This window comes from Thamnophis elegans, chromosome 1, assembly GCF_009769535.1.
Source record: "Thamnophis elegans isolate rThaEle1 chromosome 1, rThaEle1.pri, whole genome shotgun sequence".
Taxonomy (NCBI): domain Eukaryota; kingdom Metazoa; phylum Chordata; class Lepidosauria; order Squamata; family Colubridae; genus Thamnophis; species Thamnophis elegans.
Window position 1 is genome coordinate 70,530,648 of NC_045541.1, and position 22,866 is coordinate 70,553,513.

At 36.6% G+C, this 22,866-nt stretch overlaps 2 protein-coding genes across 4 annotated transcripts; one reads left to right on the forward strand and one right to left on the reverse strand.

Moving 5' to 3' along the window:
- Positions 1-1,120: 1,120 nt before the first annotated feature.
- On the reverse strand, positions 1,121-10,765 carry LOC116510365 (cytochrome b ascorbate-dependent protein 3). 3 transcript variants are annotated; one of them, XM_032219894.1, is made up of 7 exons: positions 10,642-10,765; positions 6,200-6,406; positions 5,877-6,085; positions 4,932-5,086; positions 4,083-4,236; positions 3,653-3,725; positions 1,121-2,051 (listed from the first exon to the last, which is right to left on the reverse strand). In XM_032219894.1, exons 1-6 carry the CDS (start codon positions 10,724-10,726, stop codon positions 3,669-3,671), a joined length of 867 nt encoding a protein of 288 aa, XP_032075785.1. In that variant the 5' UTR covers positions 10,727-10,765; the 3' UTR covers positions 1,121-2,051; positions 3,653-3,668. The 3 variants fall into 3 exon arrangements, with proteins under 3 accessions (XP_032075785.1, XP_032075793.1, XP_032075802.1); XM_032219902.1 differs by lacking the exon at positions 3,653-3,725; XM_032219911.1 differs by lacking the exons at positions 3,653-3,725; positions 4,083-4,236.
- Positions 10,766-11,812: 1,047 nt separating this feature from the next.
- TMEM138 (transmembrane protein 138) lies at positions 11,813-21,107 on the forward strand. Its single transcript, XM_032220824.1, has 5 exons — positions 11,813-12,211; positions 12,864-13,097; positions 14,453-14,624; positions 20,245-20,320; positions 20,961-21,107. Exons 2-5 carry the CDS (start codon positions 12,970-12,972, stop codon positions 21,071-21,073), a joined length of 489 nt encoding a protein of 162 aa, XP_032076715.1. The 5' UTR covers positions 11,813-12,211; positions 12,864-12,969; the 3' UTR covers positions 21,074-21,107.
- Positions 21,108-22,866: the final 1,759 nt, after the last annotated feature.

Genomic DNA, 22,866 nt, shown 5'->3' on the forward strand with positions numbered 1-22,866 from the left:
GATATAAATTTTAGTCAGTGAGTTGGAAAAAAAGGGGGGAAAGGCTTAGAAACTTTATTAATTGACTTTTACTTAAAAGATGCTATAAAAGTGTAATGTTATTGGAGGATTTTTTGAAATAGCTAATGAATGACATTATGTAGTTATGTCTTTAAGTATGAATGATTTGAGGTAAAAGCATGTTCAAATAACTAGTCAAATGAGAATTGTGGTACATTGATAGTAAGATATACAAAGATTTTTGACTTAAAGTGTATAATCTAATATGAACTATAAGTAATAACTGTGGAAGAAATGCACGAAAGTTATCTGTAACCAATCGTCACGCTTTCTACAAGATGTAATGAAGGATGATTCTTTTTTGTGTTTTTGCTCAATTAAAATTTTAAAAAATTCAAAAAAAAAAGAAATAAGAAAAGCATCAAGGGGCAATTAATATTTTTTTCTAATAAGATCTAATCCTATGATTTAGCCATATAAGGTGATGTATCTTGTTAGGCCAGATGTGATCCAATGTAAAGTCTTATATTTAAATTCTAATGAAAGATGGCTTAAAATAAGGTGATTAGATTACAGCTCTAAGAAAAAAGTAAAGTTAACTATAGAGTCACATTATTGTAACATGTTTGTAATATATGTAGTAGTCTGCTCTTCCCCCTAGCACAAGCACAAAGTTTACTGTTCGGAGAATAAATTTGTAGCAAACACAGGCTATTTAAAGGTGCCTAACTAATGATTATGTTTTATCATCAACTGGATTTCAGTAGCCACACTACTGTTAACACAAAAGTAAGATTATGTTCCACTGACACAAATAGATACAGAAGAACACTGTGGGTGGGAAATATGTAGTTCAGTTTTTTGACCATTTGGGAAAAAAATACTTAAAAAAAAATCTTATTTAATTAGCATGTCTGAATACTTAATTACAGGCCATGAAATCTCAATGTTTTCTTTAGATCAGAAGTGTTTACAGTAATCAAAAAAGTGCTTGGAAAAATATTATCTCTATTGATATCCTACCATTTCAAGTAAATGGAAATCATAAAAAGGTAGCAAGATAGTTGCATCTCCATAAAACATTATACCAGCAGTTTACCAAGGGATCCACAAAGTCAAATATCTTTAAAATTTCTCAGTTTTAATTTCTAACACAGTATATATTGATAGATATAATCTATATAAACCAAAGTTCTTTGGAGTTTTCAATGATTTTCAACAAAATAAAGTGGTCCCGAGACCAAAATGTTTAAAAACTATTGCACTGTGCCACATTTGGTTTGCTTATTTGTCCAATCATATGAATCCAGTCAATATGTTTTGTAAACCAAGGGTTAAGATATTATGGGAACCCAGTCATTTGTTTATCTGGTAAACCAACATTAAATTATGGCTTAATGTGTTATATAAACACAACTTTTGTAGGTGAACTTGCAAAAGATTTGGTGTCTACCTGTGGGTACTACTGCACAAAATAAAAAATGTTTCCCTTTCAATCAAGAGAAGGCCCTCTCTACTAGCTGGCTTCTACTGACATGTTAAACCGAAAACTAACAAACTATGCTCTATAATATGTGGAATCTGAACAGATTCATATTAAAAAAACACAGAAAATTATATCATATTCAATTAAAAAATAACGCAGCACTGAGATTACACCCAAAGTATTGTAGTACATCCTTTCACCCAAGTATCAGAAAAAGATAGTTTTTCTTTAATTAATTATTTAGGATTTTAATTGGCTAATGAAAAGCACAAAAATCTCTGAACTTTATGGCACGCTAGCAAACAGATTTGTTCAAATGTGATTGAATGTCCAGCAATCCTTGATAGTACAAACATTTCAAGTTTAAAAATCAGACCCCAGAAGAGCAAATTTGGATGTCTGTTACCCGAAAAACCTTCTCTTAACTGAATCAGTTCATGGTGTGAGCTGCTGTACTCATGACGAGAAGCAGCAAGCAAGGCTTCAAGTTTCAATGAACAAACCCTTTACTGGTAGCACCATGCAGCTGCTCTTTAATTCTTCATCTGGCATCTTGTAATAGAGGCTGTATAGGAAGCAAATCAGAAGTTGGATTCAATAAAACATTATTTTCCTAAAGTGAAAGGGGAAGTGGTAGCTTAAGTTATCTTTAAGGTTAGTATTCACATGTTAAATTCTGAGAGCAAAATTCATGAAATCTTAAGTCGTTTGTCTCATTTTACAGAAAAATAGAGAGACAGTCTATATAATGAAGGTTCCTGTGTCCTAAGTCTCGAATAAAATTGTGCCTACGTATTGAGAAATGAGTGGCTTCAACTATAAGTGATAAGTAGTATTGTTAAGTATTGCTAGGCTATAATTTCTAACAACTTCAATCAGTATGTACACTGGAAAATAATGGTAGGAAACTATTTTTTAATTATATCTAGAGCAGGTGTGTCATCACAGCGGTGTCACGTGACGTATTGGGATTTCCCTCCCCCTTCGTGAAACCATGCGTGGGTGTAGCCAGCGTGAGATGCATCCCGGCTGCAGGCCGCAAGTTTGACAGCCCTGATTTAGAGTCACAAATTCCTATTTCAATGGTTGTATAGCTGTTTACCATATATTAATTCACCTTTCAGTTTTCAAGGTGACAATCTGTTTAATTGGCCCACTCCATTTAAACTGAAATTTAGCCAGAATGGTGGCTAAATGTACATGGCAGGAGAATGAGATTAATACATACAATTTTAGCATTTTGTTTATATATTAGTAGAATAAAATTAAAATCATGCAATTATTTGTTTTTAAAATCTTCAGATTGCCAGAACTAATTTTTACCCAAGCATTTACACATAGGTCAGTGATGGTAAACCTTTTTTGGCTCGCATGGCAAAAGCGGGGGGAGCACAGGGGGGGTTGTGCACGGGCATGCCACACCCATAATTCTATGTGCATGACCACAACACGCATGTGCGCAATACCAGTGCTCCCCCCCTATTTTTTGCATGCTTTTTTCATCCTCCCCAGGCTCCAGAGGCTTTATAAGAGCCTGGGGAGGGCGAAAACAGCCTCTCCCCCACCCCTGGTGGCCCTCCGGAGGCTTGAGGAGCTTCCCTGAACCCTCCTGAGCGCGAAAAACCAGTCCTATGGGCAAACCGGGACTTCAGAAACAGACTTCCAGTTTGCTTGTAGGGCTGGTTTTAGCCCTCCGGAGCCTTCAGAGAAGCTTCTTGAGGGCTCCTGAATGCTCTGGAGGGCTAAAATCGGCCCTACGAGCAACCTGGAAATCATTTCCAGTTTGCTTGTAGGGTCGTTTTTTGCCCTCCAGAGCCTTTAGGGAAGCCTCCTGAGGGCTTCTGAACGCTCTGGAGGGCTAAAACCGGCCTTATGAGCAAAGCGGAAGTCTGTTCCCGAACTTCTGGTTTGCCCATAGGGCTGGTTTTTCGCGCTCCAGAGGGTTCAGGGAAGCCTCCGGGGGGCGAAAAATGGTCTCAAAAGAAGGTTGAAGTCAGCTGACCAGTGCGCGCATTCGTGCTGGTCAGCTGCCAGGGCAAGCCTCACGTGCCCTGACAAACGGCTCTGTGTGCCACCTGTGGCATGCGTGCCATAGGTTCACCATCATGGGCATAGGTGATCCATGGGATAAGGATTGATCAATTAAATATTTAATTCTCACTTTACCAGGTTTATATCTTGTCTAAGGAATTCTCTCCAGAAGGGTTTGCAAACCTCCTCCCAATTCTGTTTTGTATTTCTTTTTGGGTGAAATAGAAAGTACAGAATATTAACTTCAAGGCCCAATGTGGTTTAGAGGTTGAAACAGATTGAGAAAACACCTCCTTCTATTTGATTCCCAACACCAACACCCTTCAACTGAGATTGTCTGAGAAGATTTGGTTACCTTTGTCACATGGGTGACCTGGAATCAAGCCTTCTCTGTGTCTGCCCCAATTCTTTGGAATATAGTCGCATCTGGGTTTTGGTATAAGGTGTGTGTGTGTGTGTGTGTGTTTGTATGTGTGTGTTTTCTCTGTAGCATTCAAAAACACATTTCAAAGCACACAAAAAACCATATTCATTTTCTATCATTCAATGTAGCATACTTTTTCACCTGTCTAAAGTCTTGTGAATTCACATCTGGACGTTTCCATTCTGGTATGGCAAGACCCAGCAACACTAACACTCCAAACACCAAAATCAGCATTCCCAGAACGTTGGCAAACCAAGCCTCTGCAGGAAGCTTGGAATACGATGTTGAATTTTTTCTATGAGGATAGTCAAACAGAGTGTTTGATGAAAACTAGTTAAATTCACATATTTCTGCAAAAAGAAGGGAATACTTGGAATACATTAATAAACATTTTACGCCATGGGTTCTTCTGTGGTATCTGGGGCTTTATCTACCAGATTTTTTTGCAGACTTCCAAATATTTGCTATTGACCTCATAATACAAAACCTAGACATGCTTATGGTATTTCTTTCCAACAGATCTCCATACTTAGTTCCACATCTTTACTTGCTATGTTGGAAAAACTAAATATACAAATGTTGGAAATATTTCTATACCAGCTTTCCCGATCCCTAGGTCACCAAGAGGTGTTAAACCTCCCTTTCTGGAACTTCTAAATATGAAAAGTGCAATATTGGAAGAAACTGATGTAGACATTTGAAGAAAAATACTTGCCACTGGGAACTCATTCCTAAGGGCGTCCCTGTAGCTGGATTCTGGGTGCCTGATAAATCTTTAGGATCACCCCCTTCATATTTAGAAGTATTTTAGTTACTGTCAAAATCCATAACAATTTCAGTCCAGATCAACTTGAGTTTTCTTTCCTTCTAGATTGAAAGTGATAAGCCAAATCATTAACTTTTTATAGACATTACTTGTTACCTCAGAATCAAAGGCAAAACACAAGGACCTCTTTCATTATGTCCTGATAACCAAATTCCATTACTCACCCTCTCATGAATAACTTTTCATTAATGCCTGAGATGCAGGATGCAGTAGCCAAGCCAAGGATGACAGAACCAAAGAAAACATGGACAGGTTTGTAGATTGCTCGGAACCAGATGGGCGTCCAAGGCCACAAAAAAGAAGCAAACCCCACTAACCACTGGAAAGGAGAGACATGAATTGAAAGTTATAAAGCTACTACATTATAGTAGCTGAATTGTACCTGAGCCTATACAAATGTACTTGTACATGATTAGCAATGCCAGTGTGATAACGCAGCCAACAGTTCTTTTTTCCTCTCATCTCTTCAATTTAAAAATAATAATAATTTTAGCTCTTCAAGCGTATATGGACACAACATTTGTGAAAGTATGTTTATTGTATGTGATTCTATCTCTCACAATACGTGTTTGGGAGGCAACACATTACATGTTTCTGTAGGTAATGCATGATTCATATGCATAATTCTTTGGTTTATTTTCAAAAGAGATAGCCACTTGCCCAGTAGGAGAAAAGTAATCTCTCTCTTTATAGAATTAATTTCTGGTGACAAGAAACTGAGGACACACAAGATATGTAATAGTACCATCAAACCTTTCTTCAGAAAAAGCTTAGCAGTATTTGATTACATATTAAAAGACAAACTATTCACATCTCTGCCTAATTAACTATCCCTCAGAGTCTTACAAGCTGCCTTACACTAAACTAGAGCATTGATTTTTCTCACCCACTACTACTGACTAGCAACGAGTCTCCAGAGTTTCAGGCAGGATTTCTTAATCCTTTCTGAAGATCAACTATTGGAGGCAGGTTACAGTAAAAATAAAAGATTGGGGGTTACAGTGAATATTGCTGATCTTGTTTGTTTCCAGCCTTTCATCTCTTCTCTGGGAAACTAGTGGGATATATATTTTTGACATAAATCAATCCATTGCTATGTTCTTACCTACCTGGCATGAGAAAAGTAGCACAGCAGAGAGCCCAAGCCAGCTGTGTAGTGAGTACATGTTGGGGATCTTCTGCACATTGTGAAACTTGAAGACAGCTTCCAATCCCAGAATGGCAGAGATAAATGCTATCAAAGCAAGGATTGCATGCAGCATCTTCCAAGGAAGCTTGGAACCCATTTGGGAAAAGGGCAAACGGTACACCAGTGCTGCTGCAGAGGAAAAAGGGGGAAACCATCAGAGCGAGATGTGCTCTGACACTATCACCACTTACATACCAAAAGGAGGGGGAAAGGACAGAGAAACTGGTTTTTTTCCCCACTTACCTGTACCATATAAGACCATCATGCCTGTCACCATGAGAACTGGGTGCCAATTAAACATCTTACGAGAACCATCCCAGGCCAAGCCGCCAAGCCAGTGCTGACTCCAATATATTGTAAGCCCCAAACACAGGATGCCCAGATTTCCCATAAGGATTGAATATGGTAGAAATGGAATTGTAGGCATCTCAATGCTACCTAGAAGCACACCTGAGAAAATAAAGTAAGATACCAGAAACTGAACAAACAGTTCAGGTTATTGATAAGAAATTAAATTCCAAATCTCCTCTCTCAGCTTTCTATTCTTCTTAGCCAATATTGCCTTCACCCACCTCCAAATGGCATTGCTTTCTGCTGTATGCCACATGCGCTTCAATTTTACTATTTTTATCATTATCACCCAAGGAGGAGGAGCTAGAGAGAAAGGGCTAGAGAAAATATTGTAATGTGTTTACCTGTTAAAATTTATTGTTCAGAAGACAAAGGCTCTACAATGTCTGGGCTGATTCAAGTAGATCATATTCTACCTGGGAGGCAATATGTTCTAAACTCCATCATTACCATCAGTTTAATTAATAGGATTATCATCTTTTTAAAGTCCAGAAATGCTATGTACTCATATCACTAAATATAGTTTATAGAGGAACCGATGAGTTTATTGTACAAAGGATGCTGGGGGAAAGCCTTCTATAGATATTGCACCTGCAACCACTGCTTCTTGAGAAAGGCAACAGTCAAGACTTCACTTCTGCTTTTCAAGCAGAAGTTGAGGCTGAATAAATAGCAGAAAATGTCCATTAATAGTTCATGATGCTGACCGAAACTTCACTCTTCACAACACACAAGTACCTTTATAGATGGGGAAAGGAAATGGATGTGCTTGCTCTTTTTGAAGAGTTTCTTTAAATATAGTGCTTTCTCCAAATTGCTAGGCAACTTTTCAATACTTTTTCTAAAAATTGAGAGTTGTATTGAAATTTGTATTTATAATGTTTGTGGTATCTGTGTACATATATGCAGACACCCAATCAAATATATTAGCATCTGTATCAAAGTGAGGGAGTATAACACTGAAAGCCTTAATTAGAATAAAAGCCATTTATACGTGCCTTGTATGGCAATGAATTTAGGTAACAAAATTCTAGTGCAGCCAAATTAATCTGGCTCAGCTCCTACACACATTCTGGTTTATGTTTACTGACTCTCTTCTCCTGATAGAATTATAAATTAATTGAATTGGAAGAAACCACAATAATCCTATAGTCCAGCCCTCTGCAAAACACAAAAACACAAACCAAATGTGAAAAGTGGTTGTCCACTATTGGGGGGGAGGGTGGAATCCAGAGTTGAGAATCTGAAGCCATCATATGTTTCAGTGCTGTAAAGATTTACTGTCAAGATTTTTTTCCCTGTTTTTTTTAAACACAATCTAAGTAGCTGCAACTCAGTTAATTACTTCTGATTCTAGTGTCTTGGCAGTACAAAACTTGTCAACTGTTTTCTGAATAAAATGTCTTTAAGGCCTTACAGAAGACCAGCAGGGTCAGGGCTAATCTGATTTCACAGGCAAGGCTCTATCTCTTCTGACTGGTTTGGAGCTGACATGAAAGCTTTCCTTTCTGTTAGCTTGCCAGATACTGTCCATGCTCAGGCTGTTACCAATCCAAATGATCTAAGTAAAGTTAATTTACAACTAATTAAGTTAATTTTTGACTATATAACCACGTCCAGTCTTGTACTGCTTGTTCCTCTAAAACAAAGTATACTTGTCAAGATCAATGTTCCACTGATGGGATTCATTCCACTGTTTCTGTAATCCCTATTGCACCATGTTTGTCTTTCTGCCTCATGATCCAGATCATGTTTTTAAACCATATTTTGTCATTAGCATGGAGCACAATTTGCAGCCCACCAAGCTGCTTTGTGCCTGAGTTTGTGGAAAAACAACCAATCCACTGCTGCCAAACAAAGCTTCCACCAAGGTTGTTGCAATAACTTCCAGCCCAAAAGACAGTACGTCTGAGCCTTATATACATTGCTAGTTGCATCACTGCCACTGTGCTGCCAGTTGTTTCTTTCTGGCCTGCAGTTACTTTAAATGTATTAATCTACCACTTTTGACTTTCAAGAATTCTGCAGACCTGGTGTAGGGACATTTCAGATAATGGGATAACTTCCCTGTGTTTCCTTTTCCTTCATGTCTACCTTGCTTTGTAGAACTGGCAATTCCCAAATTATTTCACTTTGCTGCTGTATTCACTCCATTTACTTGGCAGTGGTTTACTCATCAGTGGTCTTACAATTTCCACTCACTAGTTTAACAGCTTCTTAGTCAGATTAGCTCTCCATCATCCCAAAATGTACTTTCTCAGTTCAGTGAGATGAATTCTATCTCTACACAACAGCTCATTCACTACATTGTTTGCACCAATGTTGTGAACATGAGTTCTTTTTTTCCCTTTTCTTTTCTGTTCCTGGACTTTTGCCTTCAAAAAGGTTTTTTTTTTTTAATGATACCATCATCTTAAACCCAATATCCTTTACTCTTCACCCAAAACTATGAAGTCACTCTTGATATGCTGGAGATTATGACTTGCAGCATAATTTGTGCCCCCATAGTTGAGCACAAAGCGTCTGTGATCAGCAGCTTGTATGAATCCTACCAGTCTTTTCATCACAGTTCATATCTGGACACGAGGGAGACATTATACATGACAAGGTGAAAGATTTAGATGATAAATGGAAGCTTCAGTGCTTCAGAAAGTGTCAGCTGCAATAACAGTCTTCAGTTTCTTCTCAATAAGTTGTGACAGATGACTGTCATTTGGATCCAGTGACAAGGGCTTCTGCTGCGTGAGTCTTTTATGGCTGATTTACGCACATAGGAATTTCTTTGAAGGCTAGAGGTTGAAATTGGGTGCCAAAGTTTAGAGAATGAAAAGAGCTTTGTGGTTGTTTTGATCTGATAGTACTTTATTGTCAGCTGTTTTTATTTCCATCATTTGGGTAAAATATAAACTTTACATTGCTCTCCTACTTGCAGCATCTACACTACTACTATTCAATAAGTGCTCCTTAGGGACAAATGTGGTGCAAGCATATTATTCTGGCCTGTTATACATAAACTTTGCTTTCAAAATTCTACAAAAAGACACTGAACCATTTTGGCTTCTAGGAAAAAGGAAAATATGGCACATCTATTGCAGGTGTCTATCAGAAATATATTTTTACCCATTGTGTCACCTAAATACTGTGGTGAAATAAAGAAAAAAGGCACATAGATAGTAGCATATGGGCTACCAGCTCAGGTAAGTCAGATAAAACCCAATTCTGAATGTGGTAACTTCTGCTCTCTTCCCAGAATCAACCAGGTATATGCAACTGTGACCATAAAACTAATGTTATTTTTAATTATGTATCCACCTAGGTATTGTTGTTGTTGTTGTCATGTCCGACCCATTGAGACACCATGGACAACATTCCTCCAGGCCTTCCTGTCCTCTACCATTTCCTGGAGACCATTTAAGCTCACGCCTACTGCTTCAGTGACTCCATCCAGCCACCTCATTCTCTGTTGTCCCTTTCTTCTTCTGTGAGTCCTTCCTTCTCATTAGGTGGCCAAATTATTTGAATTTCATCTTCAGGATCTGACCTTCTAAAGAGCAGTCAGGGTTGTATACCACCTAGGTATACAAACTCACTAAAGCACTATAGCTGGAAGTAGATGTGGAAAAAAGAAAAGCTAAAATGGACTGCACAAGTGTTTTGGATCATAATCTGTCCATGTCAATAGAAAGAATGGTGCTTTGCAACAACAAACTTAACAGAAATAAATAGTTTAGATATATTTCCTTTTTTTATTCTTTGACCAATAGCAAGACACTTAACACTAAAGGCTAAGCTTTCAAAGCTGGGCTTTATTAAAGGGCTACAAATTTTAGAGTGTTCCTGCTCTATATTGCTGGAGGGACAGATACCAATCTTATTGAGTAAACAATAAAATGCATCACCATGCTACATTTTAAGAAAAATGCATAGCCATTTTTGAGATTAACTGGCCTAAAGAACATTAACTGTGTTGGTAAAGGACAGAATAATAAAACCCACACAAGAACATACAGATTACCAATTGTATTAATGGTTTCTAAAGAAGCAGAGCGTGCAACAGCAGATCCAAGAACAAGCAAGTGTGCGGCACTCTCCTTAGGAAAAATAAAGGAACTTTGTCGATTCGCCAATCAAAACCACAGGATATTGCCAAAAAAGAAAAAATAAGTAACAGCAGCAGCAAAATCTTCTTGCGCAAAATACCAGTAGCATATGCTATTGCTCCTTTACAAGAATGAGTGTGTGGGTGACTGAAAGTCACAATGATTGCCGATATTAAATAATATTATTACTCCCTTCCTCAGTCCTATTACAACGAAAATGCACACCACTCATACCTCGCTTCCGCCTAAATCGCAGAGAGAGTCGGGAAAAGTAGTTCCAGTCCTCAACAGCCCCTTCAACACAGTCCGTACCGCTCATAGCGGACGAAGAACATAAGCACCTCTGTCCGCACTTACAATGGAAACTCCGCCCAATGAAGATTTCCGAATTATCTGGATGTCTGGGAAATGTGGTTTTCTTATCTACACGTGCAGTTTGGAAGAAATCTCCTTTTTCTAGGAGGTTTTAAAGCTATCTAGCCTTTTTTCCATATATATAAGTATAATAAGACTTTAAGTATATATATATATATATACATATATATAAATATATATATATGTTATATTTATGCTGATAAATAAATAAAGGGAGACTAGTATAGATCTATTTCAAGCTATTTAGCTCTCATCAGCTAGCCATACCCAAGTTTTTGGGAATCGAACCTGTGCTCTATTGCCTCCCAGGCAGGGAGTTAACCATTTGAGCTACAGAGAACGACTCCTTTATCATATATTTATATGTGAGCCATCCAGAGCAGTTGGAAATTCGGGGGATACACAAGTTTAATAATAACAATAATGCAGTTCTGTAAATAGTTCTGTATATATATGAATGAACTGCAAGCTTCATGAACCCCGCCTCCACACTGCCTTCAATTGCCTGCCATGCACATGTTAATGCAAACAAGTTGATACATCGATGAAAATATTTTTCACACGCTAATTGAAAGATTAAGATTCCTAGCACGAATTATTAGCTGCCTCATTCACTATGTGCGTAAGTCCAGAAGCTGAACTGTCCAGGGGGTCTCGATGGGTCGGACACGACTTCGCAACTAACAACACATTTACAGAACTGCATTATTGTTATTATTAAACTTGTGTATCCCCCGAATTTCCAACTGCTCTGGATGGCTCACATAATTATTGCTGTATTAAAATTACAATACAATCAACAAAACATAAACATAGATAAAAGATGGTAAGCATGTGGAAAATTATTTGCATTGGCCAAATATTATTATTTTCAGTATCCTCATGGAGAAAACCCATATGATCGCTAGGAGTCGAAAATGATTTGAAGGTACATGAACAAAGCTAACATCCAATAGGAACGATAAATGACATTCCTATTCCACAGCCCATTTGCTTAATGAGGAAGAAAAAGCGGGGAGTTCGTGCCACGCCGTAGCGCACTAGCACCCCCTTCCTTAGGTTGCTGGAGGATCGAGGCGATGGTTTGTTTGGTCGGGAAGCGCCCAACCATCCCGAAGTTACACTTCGGCCTCGACCTCTAAGGCATCTATGATCTCTGCGACCCCGGCTGCACTTCCGGGCCTGCTGGCTTCGGCGCCTCCTCCGAGCCGCTGCGCTATCGCCATGGGGACCGATTGTGGCGGCGCAAAGTAACTGTCCTGCATCGTTTGCTCTTCTTTGGGGGCTGCCCCGGCGCAGCGACTGCGCTTCCTTCGGTTTCTCGTGTCTAAACATAACGCGGAGCTGTGTTCGATTCCCGATAAGGTGTAAACTCGACTCCTAGGAGAGATCTCGTAATGTCCGGGTGAGAGAGGCTTGTGTAACGCAGGTAAGTCCCGCATTTATTGAAGTCCTGTATCTTAGAAGTGGGCGTTTCCCCCTTTCCCACGTAAGCGGAGGAGATCGTCAGCTGTCTCCCACCCCAAACCCCCGTGGTCTCCTGTCCCACCCCAAACCCCCGTGGTCTCCTGTCCCAGGTCTGCGGGTTGATTTATAGGCCATGTTTTCGGTTTCAAAAATAATGTAGTATTCTGTTCCGTGCCAAGTATAAACATTCTGTTGGCAATTAAAAAAAGAAGAAATAAAGAGCCCATTTGCTGCAGCTATTAAGATACCAGAAAACGGGAGACCCGTGAGTTTTAGTCGCTTAGAGGGGCTAATTTAGGTCAGTCCCTCTCGGCCCTAAAAAGAAGGCAAGGGCGACCAACCTCGGGAAAACTTTGCCGAAAAAACCCTGCAGGGATTAGTCCAGTCAATCACCGGAAGTCGTCAATGATTCCAAAACAGAAAAGGAAAGGAAAAGAAAGGGAAAGAGGAAAAAAAGAAAAAAAGGGATTTTCTTTGATTTAGCCAGAGATCTTTTTTGCCCTTCTTCAAGGAATAGTGCTTGATCATTTTTCGGTACCCATAGCAGCAATTAATAAGATGTCTTTTTCTATCTTTCATTGTTACTTTTGTTTCTCTTTACTTTTCCATCCCAGCAAAACTATCTGGAGGAAGAAGCTTGCCTCTTTTGTAACATGAGTATAAGCTGTTTCTGCTGCCTGGAATGCAGGTGCTGAGATCCCAGAGTCTTCGGGAAGAAAGATGCTCCAGACCAGCAATTACAGCCTGGTGCTGTCTTTGCAATTCCTCCTCTTGTCCTATGATCTCTTTGTCAACTCCTTCTCAGAATTGCTTCGCATAGCTCCTGTCATCCAGCTTGTGCTTTTTATGTGAGTAGTAAAAACTTGCATATGCTTCTTAGTACATATTCTTTTCAGAATTACTTGGTTTTGTCATAATAACAGCAGCAAAGTGAAAACAGTGAAAGAGGGTTCTGTGGCTTTTAAAACTGTTATCAAGACCAAAATGGTCCATGAAGGGAACTGTAGATGTTTGTATAAGATTATGTTCATAGAGAAATGTTTCAGTCTATACCTGACTTTTTAATTAATGAATCGTATTTATGTGGTCACCCATCACAAATGTGACTCTAGGTCAGTGGTAGTCAACCTGGTCCCTACCGCCCACTAGTGGGCGTTCCAGCTTTTATGGTGGACAGTAGGGGTTTGCTGTAACTGCTTTATAAATTTTATAAAGTTACTTCCCTACTTTATAAATCACCATTACTGTGGAACTGGTGGGCGGTTAGAAAATTTTACTACTAACAGAGATATAAAAGTGGGCGGTAGGTGTAAAAAGATTGACTGCCCCTGCTCTAGGTAGTATACAATATTTTTTTTTAAAAAAAAAAGCCATAAAAACAAGCCATTTGATCCCATATGCATAGGCCTGCAGTTTTATGCTAGGAAACAAAACACTTGAGAGCCAGTTTGGTATGGTGGCCAAAGGCACCAGGCTGCAAACTAGGTGATTGAGTTCTAGTCCCACCTTAAGCAGTCAAGCCATGATTTGGAGCTGGTGACTTTCTACTATTCCTAGGAAGAAAGCAAACTGACTTTAAAAATATTGCACAGAAAATTGTAACAACTTGTCCAGTTGCCCATTTGCCAGAAATCAAGACTAACTCAGACCCTCCCCCAAACCACTTATCAAAGAACAATGTCTGTGGGTAGATTAGAATGTATTTTAGGGTAAACATTCATAGAATTGTATTTTTAGTTTCTGCTCTTCCTGAGTTTCTTACATTCAGGAAAACATAGAGAAAGCCAGACAAAAGTTGATTGCTGTGAAGTAATAAATAAAATATTTTTAAAATCTAACATCGAATTGTATAGATTACTGGCAATGTGTGCTGGTTTGAACAATGTATTAAAATGTTGCTATACGCATGATGTATATTATTCAGATCATTGTGCTTAGGGAGTAGCAGAGAAAAATGGAACTGATGGAAGCAGAGAGCTCAATGTGGCTCTTATTTCCATGGCACTCTTTTAAACAAGAGCTTTGGGATCTCCTTTTCTTGTTATTAATGAAACAGTAATATCCCAGTGGAAAAATAGGCAAAAGAGATTTCAGCAGACCTGTTGCTGTATTCCCTACTTGTAAAAAGCAAGCCTATTTTTTGTAGGATATATGGGGCTATGTTAGTCTCTGTTTCATTAAAAAAATGATCTTTTCCCTACAGCATTCAAGATATTACCATCCTCTTCAATGTCATCATCATCTTTCTCATGTTCTTCAACACTTTTGTTTTTCAAGCCGGCCTGGTCAATCTTCTCTTTCACAAATTTAAAGGAACTATTATCCTGTCAGCAGCATATCTTGCTTTGAGTATATCTTTTCATATATGGGTCATGGTAAGAAATGATTATATTTGGCTTTTAAAGAAGTTTACTTATGTGGAATATTGGAATTAGATAAAATTTATATTGCAATCCATTGTGTGTGAGTAGTTTATTTTCCCCTTCATTTAATTCAATACACATCTGTTCAATATGCATCTGTTCAATACACATTGATGGGTTGCTGTGTTTTCTTTGCATTAAACTTATGATAATAATTTTATTGGAGGAATGCTGACAAGAATGAAGGTGGGTAGAAGAATGTGATTTTTCCATGTGAGCCTGTTAAAGGTAATATATTTTTTCCATTTGTGACTAACTTAGTAATTAGGAGGGGGAATGAATTGGATACTATAAAATGCCGTGCAATAGATAAAAATATGAAATATCTGAAATATTTTTCAAAATACTGCTTGTAGATTTCCATGTCTAGCTCTCCTACAATACTATGATCTCCCTCAAACAGAGAACTTAGTGCATGCCAGTGACCACTTCTGTACATAATCCATGTATGCATAATTTGTAGAATAGAAACTAATTGTAGGTTGGATTAGAGAATTTTGAAGTCTAAAGAATTAATTGTATGATTTGATTACTGTATTATGTTATCCTTTCCTTTGTGGATCAGCAGGAACTAGTCAGGTTATTGCTTTTGTTCTACAGCAAGTGTTAGGTTAGCATCCTCTCTCCAGTTGATCAGTGGCATAAACTCTAGTGTGGCATGTGTGACTAAGATTTGTTAAGATGCGAGTAGTTTAGATAATCTAGGAAATTTCATTATATTTTTAAAAAATATAAAGTGTTAAATTAGAATGAATTTTACTGCTTTTTTTACACCATATACTAATCCACGGTTTCCTGAATTAATCCAGGTGGCTAGGTTTTCAAAACACACTGAACCTTAAAATAGCCACTCTATGCTTTCATGACACCATGTGCATTTTAGGCAAACATGGACAAATCTACCATTTTATTACTATTGACTCAGTTGACATATTTAGTTAGACCCAAGAAGACTTTCAACTGATTTTCCATTGTAAATTTTCATGTAAGATGCTTTTTTTTTACAGTTCAGTCTTTCAATTTCATCTCACATACCGTAGGTCACATACACATGCATTGATCAAGTATTTTCTAGTAATTTCAAATAAATAGAACTTTTATTATTGGTGGGTATAATTTATAATGGGGAATGTCTCTCACTTGCTATAGGTATTTATGTTGGTGATTTCTGTGATCCTTAAAATATGTGCTACCTAAGGTAATTGAATGAGAGATCTAGCAGTGGTTGTATATTGTGTCCATAAATGCCCTATTACAGATTCTCAATGTTCCAATATTATGCTTAGTAAATTGGAACATCATATATTCTTATTGATACACTGCATCCTCTAAGTGAGTTTCTCCCTTGCAGTGTTTATAAATGTTGATTTTTTTTAGGCAGTATTGTTGGACATAAAACATGTACAAGAAATAGAGTATTCTAATAAAAAAAATGAAGGTCTTGCACTCCTAAAGTCAGTCTATATTTATTTGGCTTGAGGAAGAATCTACGCTGCTTCTTTTGTTTTGTGGCTCTCTAATGACCCTTATTAAGATATAACAAATCTTAATAGCAGTGTAACAATTTTATTTACCATTACAGAAACCTGTGGACTTATTTGGTATAGCGGATAATGTGCTGACCTAAAAAGCAAGAGATTGCATGTTTCTAGGCCTGCCTTAGCATGAAAGCCAGCTCGCTTTGGGCCAGTCATTCTCTCAGCCCAATCCACCTCACAGGGTTGCCATTATGAGGGACTTCTGGGGGAGGTATGATGAGCTTAACACATCTTTACAAAAGTGGAGCTGAGGTCTGCGACTGTCAAAGAACCAGTGAGTAGACCAACCTACTTATTCATATAAGGAATGCATGGTAGATCATCCACTATGCTCCAAACAAGATCACAGGATAGTGGTTTTCCATGAACGTTGAAAGAAGAAGGGATCAGCCATCTGGCTTGCAACTGCAATGGAAACTTTTAAAGGACATTAAGTTTACAGTCTCACTTTCTAATCTCTTTTGGAAATCACCTATTAATTGTCTTAAAGCTATTAAAGACCTTTGGAATAACAGTATGGAAAATTAGTGGGTGAAATTATCTTCATCTCTGAACAAAAGAAACATTAATTAAAAGTTAAGAAATTAAAGAATTTGAAATAAACAGCAAAAAGCTACATAAGATTTTCATTAACAAAGTTATAAATGGATTACGGGTCCAGATAAATTTCGAATACTGATTTTGCTATAAGATTTTGGAATTAGCTATACCAACATCTCATGGGTAACAGATTTATTTTGATTATCCTGGTAATTGCAAGTCATAACAAAATATAAGTGATGATTTTAGAAACTGGACATTAGAGGGGACTAAAGATTTTAAGTTCAAGAAAAAAATACAAAACCTGTAAATAATCGGATTTACAGAATGATAAAAAAAAAATAACATTGGAAACATTAAAGGAGTTCTTTATAGATTGGATCCTGAAATTAGTAAGTATAATAACAATATTGCCAGTAATTATGTCTGCTTCTATGGATAGACTATGTTTAAAAGATCTTAATGAAACGACGGATATGGAACAAATTTTATTTGACAAGACAGAGAAAGTACCAAAAGTGGAACTATAAATGGCAGGCTAAAAGAATTATTTGCAAAAGGACTTTATTGGATATACAAAAGAAACTGGCTGAAGTTTTTAAAACTAAAAGGAAATATAAATAATCAACCAAAAAAATAATCTGTAAAGGAGGCTTATTAGAAAACTCTTGTGTGATGAAAAATTGAAGAGAAATCAAATCCCTCAACAATATTTGATTTGAGTCAACATTAGAACTCGTAGAAGTAAAAGGAAGGAACATAGTTTATTTGATCAAGCTTAAAAATAAAGCCTTTATTTTTTCAATGTTCTGGCAATCCTTTAAGGGCTTTTGTTGATTCCAGGATTGAAAAAGTTGATGTTTTACGGCTTTGCTTATAGATAATGAATAGTATATATGATGAAGAGATATCTCGTAAGGAATGAAGAGTTACTAAATTTGTTTATAGTACTTGTTTGATGTACCATAGGTTAGAAGTCATATAATTTATATATTTCTATTTCTTTACTGTTTATTTTCTTTACTTCTTCCTTTTTTCCTGCACTTTTTATATTTAGTTTGTGTTAGTAATCAAAAAGTAAAAAAGTTGGGAAAATAGACTGGAATATAGCAGCATTTACTTCCTTGAGTCAAATATATTTATAAGGTAGGACAAAATAATTATTATTATTAATAATAACAACAACAACAACAACAACAACAACTGCACAACTAACTCATGAGATGAATTTAATATATAAATACTCAACAGCAATTGTATCACTTTTGTAACTATTATTGAAATTTTTAAAGGGTGTGGCCAATCACATCAGAGACATTATTATATTTTATAAACAATGACACATTAATTGTAAGTACAATATATAGATGGCCCAAAAATATGTCTAGTTTTTAATTAATTAGCAAATGTCTCATCAGATATCAGAGTCCATATCTGTGTCTGGTCATCTCCTATTTTCAGCCTTTTGTTCTGCATGTGTTCTTTAGTTGATTTTTATGTTTCTTCCTATATTGAAACTAATATTTTTCATCCAGTTTGATAAAGCTGTCCCACTTGGAGAACAGTCTAGGTTCAGTTACGTAGACTGGGCCAAAACCTTGCTTAGTCAGGATTTTAAGAGGATTTTGTGAGATTTATTGTTGGTAGCTAGAATAAGTTTGACATGCTTTATAAATCTGATGATCCGATTAACCTTTCTATGCTCCTCGGCTTCTCTCCAGTGCTCACACTCTTCCCATATGGTATCTGAATGCTTAATCCTTAAAACAAATGTGAAGGAAGGGGTGGTTTTAGTTATTTGTTGTATTTTACTTTGATTATAACCAAAGTGGAGACATGAGTTCTAGGGCTTCTCAGAGGAAGGAACAATACAGATACACAATTTTCCAGTTGATTCAGGTATTTATGAATTAAAGAGAATTATGTAATATACTTTACTTTCTGGCTTTGCATTTTATATTTCAATATGTTTTAATGGAAAAAGTGAAGACCTTCTATTGTATTTTACAGAAGTTCTAGAAAAAAGGTTGAGATGTTATAGAGCAAGAAATTGATTTATGTATTTGTTGCAAATATGCCTAGTTTTTTCTTTAGGTTTAGAAACTCAGACCCTTTTCTGTTCTATTTGTTGATTAGATTGAGATTTCTCCAAAGTCACTACTTGGATGGGATTTGAACTGTAGCTACTACATCACAGCAATATTTGCATCCATCATTGGACTGCTGCAATTCTTGCTTGCTGGCAGAGCTTCTCCAGTTCTCTTTAAAAATCTTGAATGTTGTTGGTGGCCTCTTAAATTGGCTTTTTTTCAGAGCTGTTGTGACTTCCATATTGACATGAGATAGCTTGAGATAGCCTTACAAGATTTCATTTTTCTTCTCTCAATTGCTACATACTTCTTTAGGCATCCCATTTTCTTGCTTTTTTAATGGCTTTTTCTTAGGAATAAAGATTAACTTGGCTATAAACTGTACAGGTATCTACATTCCTGGTGTTCCAGAGGGGCAGGGAAAACTCCTTGGCTAGGTATTACTATCTCCAAGCAATCCAGTTTCTTGAAATCAAGGCAGCTGAAAGATGTTTTCCTTGGAGGGAAATCTGCATGACTATTGCTGCAATGGGCAATTAACAAAATTATATTGAGTGGAACATTAGTGCAACATTATCAAAGGTAGTTGTTTCAGTTCATATTGTCAGTTAGACATGTATATCAATTTAAGAGAAAGGAACTTATCCAAGAAATAGACCTCAGTGAGCAAGAATTGCAGACATTTAAAAGCCTAAGACAGGATGACAATCTAGGATTTGAAGTCTACATGTCAGACCAACTTAGTCCATCAAAATAAATTAATGGGGGGATCGTTATCCAATTTTTATTCACTCCTGTATCAGAATTTAAAAAATTAATTCCTCTTTTATGAAACTTGAATGCATGGAGTAAGCAATCATTGGGGGAACTGACATTAAGTAAATGTTAAGTTTTAGCTATAGATTTTCCAAGATTTGAAAAAAATAATTAGAACTATCTGTCAGTTAGTTAACTGTCCAGCTAGAAAAGTAGTATTGGGAATCAATATTAAAAGATAAATAAAAATGCTGGATAAAATCAAATTAAATCCTAATTGCATGTTTATATATAACAGAACTGTTACAATCGAACAAGTATAGATCAGTGTGTAAACCAGTGCATGATTACTTAAAGAAGATGCTATTTTTACGGGGACTTACTATAGGTATATGTTTGTTTTGGAAACTTCATTTTGTCTTTGGCCAAACAGTAGAAATTTGAACAATTAGCATGAGTAGTGTTTGAAGACAAAGCAATACATGGGGATTAGTACACATTAAAGTATACTGCATGTTTGCATTTGTAGAATGTTTAATTAATTTGATGATAAAGTCTGCTGACATGTCAAGAGGAAAACCTTATGCTACTTTCCAATTATAGAAATATTGGATTATAAAATATTTTATGCTTTTCTTTTTTAAATAGAACTACCGCTGGGAAAATTCAAACGTCTTTGTATGGACTAATGGGATGCAGACTCTGTTTGTTTTCCAGAGATTAGGTAAGAATTAAGTTGTATCATTTCCCTTTGTGTCATGATTTTTGAACTTTTTAATGAAGATGGTGTAGTCAGCATTTTTCCTATATAAATAAACGGGATAGCATATGAAAAATGTAGGAATGGTGTCAGATATCTACCATATGTTAGGCATATGCATATTCACCAGCCAATGATTCTTTGACTTTTCAGGCAAGCCTTTCCAAGCCCTCTCTGAAGATGCTGGATTTTGCATGCAAATCATCTGCTCTTTCACAGATTTGCTACTAAATACTTGTAGAGGGTTTTGGAATATTCCCCCAAACTAGAAATCCCCTCTGGAGCAATGGTAACATTTTCTTAACTGGAGGAAGTTGGAGAGCCAGTTTGGCATAGTAGTTAAAGGTACTGAAGTAAAACACTGGGAGACTGTGAGTTCTAATCCTGCTTTAGATATAAAGCCATCTGAGTAAGTCTGGACCAGTCACTCTCTCTCAGCCCTAAAAAGAACGTAGTAACGAATCACTTCTGAAAAATGATTCCCAGAAAATTATATGGACTTTTCCATAGAGTCATCAGGAATCAAGAATGACTTGAAGACACACACAAAAAGAGAAGTGGGGAATTGACAACTTCGATAACACAATCCTTTTTTTTATTGCAGTCGCTGTGCTATATTACTATTTCTACAAGAGAACAGCTGTTCATCTGGGAGACCCACGTTTCTATCAAGACTCTGTATGGTTACGGAAAGAGTTTGCTCATGCCCGCAGTTGAGTGCTACTTCTGAATTATATGGAGCTGCTGAAATGTTAAAGAGACCTCAATCAGTATCCTGAAGCAAGTTTTCTTCTCATTTATTTTAATAGTCTGGATATTAACTTTATATGATGATTTAATCCACAGTACTATTCTTCTGTGGAGTCTTTATCACTACATAACTATCAGGCTTCTACATATCGTCTCGGGTTTGCATACTGCACTTTCAGGAATTGGTTACAATTTTTTTTTGAGGAATATATATGAAGTGCCAAATTGGTTTGGCTGAGAACTTTCAAGTAGCAGTACTGCTGTTTATTTTTGCAAATATTCCCTTAATCTGTTTGCTGCCTCTTAAAAGGTTCCCTTGTTTTTATTATGAGCAACGTGATTAGTTCCAAACCTTTACAATAGGCAAATGTATGTATTCTCATTGACTTTTTTTTTCTTTTGTACGTATATTTTATAAGTTATGAGAAAATAAACCTGCCATTTTGCAATAATCATAGTGTGATTCAGGGTTGTGGCTTTTTTTATAGGCTCGAATAGCAATGGGTGGGTCATGCAAATTTAATCTTTGGAATAATATTCTATGTGTATATATTCATTTTGTTGACATTGAATCAAACTGTAATATTTCATTATAAACAGAATCAGAAAAAGAAATATATTTAACTTGGTTAACTGAATATGCAAAGTCATGATTTAATTAGCCTTGGTTATTTGCATATATAATAAGCCACAAATAAAGTGTATGTTATCTGAATATTAGTTCAACAAGTTCCCGAGTTGGGTATAGTTCAGATTCATATTAAAACAGAAAATCCACCTTTATATTTTAGATTACAGATTGAAATTCTATGGAGTGTTAGTACTAGGAATCCAAATACCTTGGTAGTTAACTGTTTAGTCTCTGTTTGAACATACTTTGTGAAAACAAATCTATAACTCACTTGATAGTTGGTTCCACTACTCTTGTCTGTAACTATTTATTTTCTAACTTTTAAGTAGAATCTGCCTCCTTGTAACTTAAATCCATTCTTCTAGTTCTGCACTATGGAATTATACAGAACAAATCGTAATCCTCTATGTGACATTCTTTCAAGAGTTTGAAGGGCACTACTCTTATTTGTGAGGTCCTTGCTACTCTCTGAGCTTGGTGGCCTCCTTGCAGACATTTCATTACCGAACTAGATAACATCATCAGTGCTATGACACCTGAACTACAAATAGTTAGTCCTTGACTTAAAACATTTGTTTAGTGACCGTTCAATATTACAAAGGCACTGAAAATGTGACTTACAATTGTTTTTCACACTTATAACCATTATAGCATCCCTATGATCAGGTGATCAAAATTTGGATGCTTGGCAACTGGTTCATATTTATGATGGTTGCAAGGTTCTGGAGTCATGACATCACTTTTTCCGACCTTCTTACAAGCAAAGTCAATGGGGCAGCTAGATTCAATTAACAACCAAGTTAATTAACTTAACAGCAGTGATTCACTAAACTGAAAAGTTGTAAAATAGAGCATAACATAACAACTGTCTCAGTTAGCAACCAAAATTTTGAACTCAATTATGGTTTTCTTCTATCGGTATTACAGGTAATCCTCAACTTACAACAGTTCATTTAGTGGCCATCCAAAGTTACAAAGGCATTGAAAAAAGTGACTTATGACCATTTTTCACAATTAAAACCTTTGCATCATCCCCATGATCATATGACCAAAATTCATATGTTTGGCAACTGGTTCATACTTATGACAGTTGCAATGTCCCGGAGTCACGTAATCACTTTTTGCAAGA